The following is an 11,182-nucleotide window of genomic DNA, read 5'->3' as shown; positions in this document are numbered from 1 at the left end:
CTCTCTCTCTCTCTCTACTTCTCACAGTGGACATACCCCAGTAACAGTGACAGGAACTAACCTGGACATCATTCAGACGCCACTTGTCAGAGCCAAATATAACAGCCATGAGACACTCAATGTAAGTGATTGCGGACACAAACAGTCAATTTTGAAAAGTTTTGCCTTAGTCAGACTGTTTGGCCTTTTTTTAGATTATTTTACTCATACTAACGTATAGCGCCCGTGTTTTCGTTTGTTTTATGTATTACTGATTGTGTTTACGGTGGTTTTGGGAGAACGTTTGTCCCGGTCTGGGTGTTTTCCGTCCTAGCGACTTTTAATCAGGTCATAGTGTGGGTAAACTTAATGGTTGTCAGCTAGTGGGTAACAGGTGGTGAAATATAACGAACTGTTCTTAAGTATATTGCATGGTTTTAGTGTTGTGATATTTGCATGTCGTGTTTTTATTGATGGTATAAATCTAGTTATATAATCCACCTGCTACCACTGTAGCAACCAGTAGTTTTAATTAATTCCTTTTTAACTTTATTAAATACTTTTCCCGGACCAACTCAACTTCTCCCGGGCCCTAAATATTTGTGTCTTTTGTTTTCTTTATTGCATTAGTTGGGTTAATTATTTGTTCTTTTATAGTTAATGTTTGAAGAAATGTTGTTTTTTTACTGAATTTGAAAGAAATTGTTTGCATAGTTGAACTTAACCACGCCTCTGATTCCTATGTTGCCTTGCCTGTGTAGTGGGAATCCCTGGGATTGTTAATAATCCAATTCGTACGTTAAACTCTTTGGGTGAAAGTCCCAAGATGGCGTTGTCGAAGTATAAATTGCTAAGTTTGGCTAAGCCCTCCATTGGGCCTGGTTACAAATAGTGGTAATATTTTAAAAGTAATATTTTTTTGAAAATTCCTTAATGCCACTTTTAGGTAAAGGGGTCAAGAAAGAAACACTGAGAGGACATAGTGAAAATCAACAGGTTGCAATTGAATTAATAGAGAATGATGTATTTCCTCTCCATACCTTTCTAACAACAGGAACGTTTTGACACCAAACTAAAAACCACAGAGATTGGCCCTTATCAAAATCTTCTACCCTCTATTCACATTTTTACCCAGGGGAGGATAGAAAAAACTATACAAGGCCTTCTCTGTGATCTGATTGAAAGATGAGGGAGTAACAAAAGGCAGTAATGCTACTTTCATGGTCCATTTGAGCTTGCACCACTATTTAACATCTGTGCTCACATTACTGCACTGGGCAATGGGTTTCAAGCTACTATACAGGCATCTTGCACTTTGAACCAACAAAAATTGAATGTGCTTGCAGATAATTTGCTCACTCTCCCATTATTAGTGTTACACAGCTCAGTTTGGCACTGAATGTGAGGGGAAACAAAAACATTTAAGCCACATTTGTGCACATGGAGGGGTTTTGGGGTTTTGTTGCTGTTTCCTTCCTGCTGTAGTGCAGGATACATGTCAGAGATGTCCTTTCAAGATTAGTCAAGTTTGATGTTCAAGGAGCCAATTAGAGTGGTAGGCAGTAGTTTGAGTGGCTGCATGGCAGAGGTTACTGTGGAAATGTCTGTGAATGAGACAGAAATGTCTGTGAATGAGACCTGTGCTGTTGGTTGATGTGTCAATGGCCTGACAGACAGAGAGGAATGGGCATGACAATGACAGTTCAGACAATCTGTTCTTATGTATAAAACTGTCTCAGAGATGTGAATAAAGAAAAAAAAGTTAAATCACATCACATTTCAAATGAAAGACCAGGGCAAAGATGAAGAACCACAAAACAAGAGTGAGACAAGCTACTAAAAAAAAGATGTAAGAGACACTATAATTGAGCAGTAAAATGGTATAGAAAAATATGAGTGACAGAATAAGAATGTGTCAAAGAGAAAAGGAAAGATCACAGGAAGAATTACTGGACAGGGAATAAAGAAGTGATGAGAGGGTGGGGGTGTCTTTCTTAAGGGTAATGAAGGAAGGGTAAGACCTAGTTATCACTCCTGGATCTTCACAGATCAAAGCCGGATTGTACACACACTCTCTTACTGCACCTCGTTTGGTGGCTTTCTTTGAGGAAAATACTCTAACACGTTCTTCTTTGCACTTTTTGAAATGGAGAAGCTTCCAGTTTGAATTGAGTCTCCAGTGGCCTGTGTGAAATGTAAACCTGTGACATAAAAGAGTCAGGCTAACTGCTGATGGGATGTCTTGGCATGTAGTAAAGTTGGTGCATATGCAAGTGCAAGGTGGAATGAGTGAGTTAATAAGGAACCTAGTTATACTTCGAATATGAGATTTATTGAGATCTAGCCATGAAAACGTATATAAATAATGTGGACTGATGCATAATCAGTCACAGTATCTTCAGTAAAATGGAAAGCACTACAATACTTCCCAAAATGTACATAGAAAATGACAAAATGAGGCCTAATTTTTTGCATGTTAAGTTTATGTTTGTGTCAATTTAAAACAAATATCTGCTTCAACTAAGCACTCATTTAATTTGCAGAAGACATGTTCATTCGTAACGTCTCCCTTCTCTCTCTCTGTTTTCTGCCAGTTGTGCCAGGTGCTCAGCCCTACATCCATGCTGTGCCAGGCTCCAGAGCTGCCCATTAGTCTGGCCAGGCAGCAAGAGGTGCCCGAGAGACCTGACGAGTTTGGCTTTAAACTGGACGATGTGCAGGCTCTGATGGCACTCAACAACACCAACTTTATCTACTACCCCAATCCTGAATTTGAACCACTTAGTGTGTCTGGGGTGCTGGAGCTTAAACCTGGATCACCCATTATACTGAAGGTACGAGGATAGTTTTTATTGATTGTAAGATATTGACTTACCCATAACATGTTTTGATGTCAGTTTGCAGTATGATCAGTATATGTATAAATGCGTTTTTTGACTCCTAACTCCTACCCCTCCCATTAACAAACTCTTATTATGCATGAATTCTTTCCTGCAGGGACGGAACTTCCTCCCACCAACCAGTAGTGGAAATGGAAAGCTGAACTACACAGTTCTTATTGGTGAGAAGCCCTGCATGTTAACAGTGTCAGAGACCCAGCTGCTCTGTGAGTCACCCAACCTGACGGGTCGACACAAGGTCCTGGTGAGTGATACAACACATGCTCACAAAGACAATAGAGAGAGACACACACAGATACACATGACAGAGAGGCAGGCTATGGTGGAGAAGGCAGAACTATAAATCCATCAGCAGTTTGACAGACAGAAAGACATACCTTATGATGCTTTCTATCTATCTTCTTGGCTACTTCAGAACAGACTGCAGCTCTAATCCAATCAGCTGTGTGGTTCCTGTTACTACCCACAAGCAGACAAAGACAAACAAATAAGCCTTCAATAAGAATGATTAGAGCCCTGCAAACTCAATAAAGATTCCATTTGTGGTTTTAAGAGTGACCACTTTGAAAACAAAGCGCTTCCTGATTTTACCACCTGAAGCTTGCGTCATAGACAGAGATGAACACATTACAGTAACACAGTTAGTAGATGTACAAATAAACAGAAGTGTGTACACATTTAAATAGCAAATCAATATGTATGGCTGCCTGTCTGTCTGGCCTTTGATCTTGATTTAGAAGACAGACAAATGCTTTATAGACCTAAAAGGGATTCACAGAGGCAATAAAATGTGGTTCAACAGTATTTTATGTTTATTATATTTATACATTATATTATATTATATGTTTTGCACTATAGTTCCTTGCTCAATTGCCACTGATGTCTCCCTTTTTAAGGGTCAAATTTGTGATATTTTAATGAAACTCTGATATTAGCTCTGGTATACTAAACCACATGTTTAATGGCCCTCCCTTATGAATACCTTTCAAGAAAGTAAACTGTATTTATGTACAGAACATGCATTCATTAATTAATATGCCTCTTTATTTTCTACCATCACAAGGCACGTGTGGGTGGTATCGAGTTTTCCCCAGGTGTGGTCCACATCACATCAGACAGCCCACTCAGCAGCACGGCAATCATTGGCATTGCTGCTGCCGGTGCCCTGCTCATCCTTTTTATTGTGGTGGTTCTCATTGCCTACAAGCGCAAGTCTCGTGAGAGTGACCTGACCTTGAAGAGGCTGCAAATGCAGATGGACAACCTTGAGTCACGTGTGGCTCTAGAGTGCAAAGAGGGTAAGAGGTTGATGCTTATGTGTAGTAGTAGTTTATATAGATCCAATTAACTTTACCTTTGAAACCTTTTGAATTATGTATTTACTCTGTTTAAACAAGCATACTTCTTCAGAGCAAAATGTCAAATCTTACAGTCTTTATCTTGTGAAAAAGAATTGTAACATTTGATTATGGAATCCATATGTTGTGTGGAACTTATCGCGTATGACAGAACTGAAAGTATAGTTTTAGAGTGAACTTGTTGATAAGTGAGCTAAAAATTATGTAAACTGTCTTGGGGGAAATGATGGATGGCTAGATAAATGACTAAGTAAAATAAAAGACTAGTATAACGAAAGTACGCTAATATGATTCCAACAATTAGTAGGTAAATATGATCGTCCTATGAAGTACTTTTTAAGTACGTAAGTAAGCAAATTAGGATCCTAATACAGTAAATTCCCAAATTAAAACTACTTTGGAACCCTCACTGTCTACCAACTCACAGTAAAATATAAGTATAGTCACAGTAAACTGTTTTATATGTATGTGTCTAAGAAACTGATCAGTTGACCTGGTTTGTTTATCTGGTTCATCCATCAGCTTTTGCAGAGCTCCAGACTGACATCCATGAGCTGACCAGTGATCTAGATGGAGCAGGAATCCCCTTCTTGGACTACAGGACCTACACCATGAGGGTCCTCTTCCCAGGCATAGAGGAACATCCTGTACTCCGAGATCTGGAGGTATGGTTCACTGATATTTAAACTGTACTACATACTGAGCGTTCCCCCTTAAGTCAGTGCCTGTTTAATAAAGGAACACCTTGTAATTGGCTAAAACAACATTTGACTTAATACTAAAACAATATTTAGATCATGCAAGCTACAGATTGTGGAGATTGTTATTTATAAAACAGCAAAACGTCCTCGTACATAGGGCCTCAAAATCTAGGTTCTCCACTAACATGCTTGAGGGGAAATATTTGCAGCATTCCAACATTAGTTGTGTTGATCAGCATTTCTTAGGAATTCAAGAGGACAGCTAGGTATAAGAAGTTGATACCAATTTTTCATTCAATTTTAAAGTGCAAACAACACAAGTGTGTTTAACAGTTCTTCAGTCCCTCTCAAATAACAATCTCGATGAAATTAGCCTTATTTGAAAAGAGAGCAAAATGAACAAGCAAATTAACAATGCGGTGGGTCACAGTAGGTGAAATTGACGCCAATGTTGTTTGTGTTGCTGTCTGGTAAACAAACGCCTTTTGACGCCAGACAACAACACTTTTTTCAAAAAACAAACAAGGCAGCCCTCAAATCAGGAGCGTGCTCTCATTATTAACTGAAACGGTATGAGACGCTGCTCAGTTGTCTCTCTCCACCTCAAAAACAAATTAAAAGTCAATCAGCGGAAGAAAAGCAAAAGAAAAAAATCAAGTCATTTATCCCCAGTGGTGACATTGATAGACAGCCATAATTGAGCAGGTCGTCTTGTTCCATTAAGAGAATGATGGACCCCCATTTCACTGCCCCCAGGGTTGGCCACTCTATCACTGATGATAATTTCCCAGTAATAAGCAATATTAATTATGTTTTAATTGGCATAAATGTTGAACTGTATGAGGAGTATAATGTGAAAAAGGAGCCTAATGAAAAAAGCAGCAAACTTGTCTTATGCTGTTGATGGCTGCTTAATTGTTATTGATGTGTGAGAAAATTGACAGTCAAGTTTTTGACTGTGAGTTGTAGGCAGTTAGAAATAGCACAGGTGATAGGAAGTTTGTCTAGGTTTACTGAAATATTGGGATTTGCTTAGAACTGAAATATTTAAAAACATAGCGAGCACTCAGCGAGAATAACATGTAGAACTAAGATATAGTCTGGCATGTGTCAGGTCAATAAAGTTTGCTTAGCAGTCAAAATCACTTCCTTGCCTCTACAATTTATTTCACCAACAATTCTACATTACAACTAAATCCCATTTTGCTTGCTGCTTTTGTATGACTTTTTTTTCTCCTGCCATTATATTTCCCACTTACCTCTTGATCTTTACAGAAACAATTTCATTTCAGCAGTCGTTGCCGTTTTACTGCTTTACCTGTGAGCCTTCCAAACTTAAATATTCCCTAAACCATATAGTCAGGATATTTTGCTGTTTCTATGCCTCCATAATCCTAGGAGACATGTTAAACATGTTTATGTTACGGTACTGTACAACACATTTGTTGGGTCTATAACCGACAAATATTGACAATTTGTTTGCGTGGATAAAAAAAAGTAAGAAAACGCACATCGTTGACACACAATTCAGAGTTACCCCAGATTTCTACATGTGCCTGTATTCAGTATTAAGTATTAAGCACAAAAAAAGGCAAATGCTACAATTTGTAACACACATGCACACACAACATTGTACTCATCTTGTCAGGCGGTATGAAATTAGACTTGCAACTTAACAATAGCTCCCAGCAGATTAGAAAGGGTTCCTCCAGGAAAGGTAAAAGACAGAACATATGCTGGTTGACAGCTGCATTGGGTACAAAGAGATGCTGTCTTACCACAAGTGCTCTTGACAGATAAAAAAACATAACCTCAATAGGTACTTTTTATGAAATATATGAAAAGGAAAGCATGTGCGTCAAGTGACTAGTATAAATGGTGCAGGGACAATCTGGGCTCAGGTGAGGGGAATTCACATCACTGCGCTTCCTTTCTGCTTGCATAAGTGTGGAACACAGCACCATCGAAATAATATACATTCCCTTAAGAGGCTTAGTGTTTTCCTGCCTTTATTCTCAACCTTCAGACTAAACATAACAAAAGCTGGAAGATGTTAAACTCCTCATCTCCCTAGATAATTATTTCTTTCTCTCATTTTCTTTCTTTCTCTCTTTCCATCCTCATTTATAAAGGTGAATGTATGAATTACTTTTATATATTAGCACAATATATTTATAAAGATTAAAGCATTTGCTTAGGGAGTCAGAGAGCTAATATTACAATTAGTTGAACTGACAGTAATTGCGTCTATATGACATGGCCTTGAATGTGCCACACGAATCTGTACTTTTTTTACCTCCTTATTTTTAATGCATCTCCGTCAAATTCCTCACAGGTGCCAGGCTACCGCCAGGAGCAAGTGGAGAAGGGGCTGAAGCTCTTCGGCCAGCTCATTAACAACAAGGTCTTCCTGCTGTGCTTTATTCGCACTCTTGAGGCCCAGCGTGGTTTCTCCATGAGGGATCGTGGCAACGTGGCCTCACTTATCATGACAGTGCTGCAGAGCAAGTTGGAGTACGCCACTGATGTCCTAAAGCACCTGCTGTCCGACCTCATAGACCGCAACCTTGAGAGCAAGAACCACCCCAAGCTGCTGCTCCGCAGGTGAGAACAAAGCACAAGAAAGAAGTGCAGAGATTAACTTTGCTCCAATCACTGTCCAACAAGTGCTAAAAAGAACACGGCTGGTAGTGACCTTTTTGATGTAATTGCTTTGCTGCACTGCAACTGTCTAACCAAATTTCTTTCCTTCCTTTTCCCACTTATAAAAAGTCTAAGCTGCATATTTAAACACTGAACAACTGCCACACTTAACTCTCTGAACTTACTATTAAGGACAAGATATGTTACTCTATCTGTGCCTCTGTCTGTATCTGTGACATGTTTGGATTAACTCCTGTGACCTTGAATTGCTGGCTCTTTCTCAGAGACACCAGAGTGTATAGCCATACACATCATTAGGAAAATAATTATGATTAATTAGCAGTGAATAGCTCATGAGGAAATTAAAATTCTCATTTATGAAAAAGGGAGAACTGTGAAAGCTCACACTTCCTTGGATTTGTAGTCAAAGCTTTAATGGCATGCACTTGAACATGGCACTGTATGTGATTATGCTTCCTTCCCGCGGTGTTTGGTAAATGTGATGATTATGCTTACTTAAGTAAACCGTAAGCTTCCTCACAGCTGTTTATGTGAATGTGTGTGTGATATATGCACATGGTACTGTATGTCGTTTTGCTTGGGGGTCGTAGGTCAAGTCTTGACATCCCCAGATGATTTGACAGGCAAATTAATTTGTCTTCCTCGTTTCAATTAAGATTAAAATTTTCCCTCCGGCTAAAACCTCCTCTCTTCCAGTAAATCTACACAAATACAACAAGAATATATTATGCGAAGAGGACTGAAATGAATGCTGTCCTCGTACTATCCAGAAGAAAGTGGGCATTCATCTCATGAAAGCATGTTTAGACGCTACTTGGTGAGGCATAGAGAGATTAATGCTGTCTGGGCAGGAGGCATGATTAATTGCAACCAAAGCTCACAGAGCATGGTGCAGCTACTAAACAATGGATAACTGCTGTTCCTGGGACTAGATACAACAGTAGAGATGGCATGTACAGCAGAGACAGGGAGAGGTAGTCAAGGACAATGAAGACACTTAAAGCTGTGTCACCAAGGAAAGCTGACTGCTGGGCCATCAAGGCAAGTAGTGCAATCAGCTCTTTGATCACTGAGGGTCCATCTCACCATTGCCTTGCCTACATAATGTTGATTAATGTCTTGTCAGAATTGGATTTGATTGTGATTTAAAAACAAACTAACAACTGTTCTTCAAGCACAGTCCAAATACAACACACTGTCTTGGATCACACTTTCACTCCACATTCCTTCTCTTCCTCCTCAATTGTCATCAAAGGTGAGGGAGTAGGAAAACCTAGCGGAGACGCCATCGCATTCAGCCAGCACTGGAGAGAGAGCACATGTTTACAACAAATACACATGCAGTTTGATTGCCTATTTGTCATACACACATTTGTGATTGCCACTTTATTTCTCTCATTCTTCCTTATTTGATGTGCGTGTTAGTCCTTCAACATCCCAGCATGCATTTCAGATCTGATGAGGCAGTGTGAGCAAGCTACGCCACCCTATAGTGTGGGCTGACTGGCGTGTCCTTGTATAGCAGCTGAAAATTGCCCAGATACACAAGCAAAAGGTTGTAAAGATGAAGCTTTATCTTGTCTGTAAAGACACAGTAGCACCCCTACCTCTCGTCTTCCCCTTAATTTCTTCTGTGTGATTTTCCCTTTTTTTTCTTTTTTCTTTCACCACGTTTGCTCATTTTGAGTGTTATTTTCCCTCACTGCCTGTCTCTGCTTACTTTACACCACTCTCTCCTCTATTTGTCTTCAGTTCTGAAACGTGTGCAACTTGTGGCACCCCCCTCACTATCTTTATCTCTCTCTTCCTCTTCTTATACCCACTTTCTCAATCTATATTCCCAGCTCATACTCCCCTCCTTTTCCCCTCCCCTGTTTTCTTGATTGCTAAATCAATGCTTAAAGTGTGTAAGCAGGGTGTCTCTGGCACAGCATCTGAGCATGGCTACCCACTGCCTCCTCTTCCAAGAAGTCTGTGTGTGTACATGTGTGTGTGTGTGTGTGTGTGTGTGTGTGTGTGTGTGTGTGTGTGTGTGTGTGTGTGTGTGTGTGTGTGTGTGTGTGTGTGTGTGTGTGTGTGTGTGTCTTTTTCCTGTCTCTCCACACACAAACACACATCATTCCATCTGTTCCATCTCAACCTGTTCTGAAACACAACCACCAGGCAAGCTAACTAACGAGAGCCTTCCACAACCATCTGTCGTATTCCTTGCTGCATTTTCCTCCTGTATCTTCTCTCTTCTCTCCATTCCTCCACCTCTCACTTGCCTCCCCCTGCCACCATCCCTCATCCCATCATGCATAGCCTTAAGTTTAGTTTGGCTGCAGTTGTTATTGTTCAAAATATGAAAGCCCAATGTGGTCTTGCGTTGATTACAACCTTGCTTTGGCTCCAACGCAGACACACAATCATCACACAGGGTAAAAATGCCCCTTGTTTAAGTCTAAGAATATCTCTGGTGAAAGAAAAAATGTGTTTGTTTAGGTGTGAGTAATAGACATTATAAATGTCTGCATGATCTTGTATGCATCAACAAGTCGCTGTCCGCAGTTAGGTGTCACTGTGAAAGTGTTGACACATATGATGACCAATCTTCCTCACCAGGAGGTAAAGTAATTTCTGATCTGAAGCTGTGCTGTTCTAACATATGACTTAAACTTGGCTAGACTCTTTTACATGTTCGGTTTATACAGGTTCCTTTGCTTCTTTTTAATCTCTTTTGTTTTTTTATGTTACTTAACATAACATAACATTACATAAAAAACACTCTGGTTGCAGCATCTTAAATGTGAGAAATTGTTGGTCAAACAAAATAAGCATTTGAAGATGCTACTTTTATTACTGGTAAAAAAAACATTTGACTTAATTTGATTAATCCACAAAATATCTGCAAGAAATTGCACTGCAGTGAGGGATCGTTCTAAAGTGTAAATCAAAGAAATATCAGTAAAGGACAGAGGCAGGACAGATTTATTTTTGATTGATTATTAGATGGGCAAAGAAGAGCAGGATTGTTTACAGTAGAACTGTATCATGGTGGCTTTGTTGTGGTAGATTTTATGCAAAGATTCACAGTTCTCCAGGAAGGAACAGTTTTTCAGAAAGTGCCCATTTTATACAGATACACAAATACATTTTACTGGCAGCAATGGCCAACCAAAATGTTAAATGTGTGATGAAGCACAAATTCCTTTCAACCCTACCTCGGTGATCAGGGGGAACTAAGCACTGCCAGGTCCCCTCTGCTCTAGATCATTCTCAATGCCCACTGCCCCTCTGACCAGCTGCCAAGTAGGCAAGGCTGACAATGCCAACACACCACGGCACATTTCATTGCATTAACCCAAACATAGGTTGCGCTGTGTTTTGAATAGAAGCTGAGGAGAGGTTTGTAAAACATTGTTTTGAAACTTGTAATACCAAATTTAGATCTTTAAGCAGTTCTGTCACAGTGCCATTTGTGTCCTTGTTCTCAATACACTGCGCTGTGATCGAGAATGAGCATAAGCAAATTGGCGAGGCTGTGCCAAGACTTCTTATTACAGCAGGGCCGACACCTTCTGCCAGAAACACACACACA

At 39.8% G+C, this 11,182-nt stretch overlaps 1 protein-coding gene across 3 annotated transcripts in view; it reads left to right on the top strand.

Annotated features, from left to right (window-relative positions):
• plxna4 (plexin A4) overlaps nt 1–11,182 on the top strand; it is a 250,952-nt gene that overhangs the window by 194,066 nt on the left and 45,704 nt on the right. For all 3 annotated transcript variants that reach the window (XM_032505050.1, XM_032505049.1, XM_032505051.1), the window contains exons 17-22: nt 28–121; nt 2,574–2,813; nt 2,977–3,123; nt 3,943–4,177; nt 4,760–4,902; nt 7,274–7,542. In XM_032505050.1, coding sequence (XP_032360941.1) covers nt 28–121; nt 2,574–2,813; nt 2,977–3,123; nt 3,943–4,177; nt 4,760–4,902; nt 7,274–7,542 — 1,128 coding nt within the window. The remainder of the gene's footprint in view (nt 1–27; nt 122–2,573; nt 2,814–2,976; nt 3,124–3,942; nt 4,178–4,759; nt 4,903–7,273; nt 7,543–11,182) is intronic.

The sequence above is a fragment of the Etheostoma spectabile genome, chromosome 23, assembly GCF_008692095.1.
Source record: "Etheostoma spectabile isolate EspeVRDwgs_2016 chromosome 23, UIUC_Espe_1.0, whole genome shotgun sequence".
NCBI lineage: Eukaryota > Metazoa > Chordata > Actinopteri > Perciformes > Percidae > Etheostoma > Etheostoma spectabile.
This window is presented reverse-complemented; position numbering and strand designations above follow the sequence as displayed.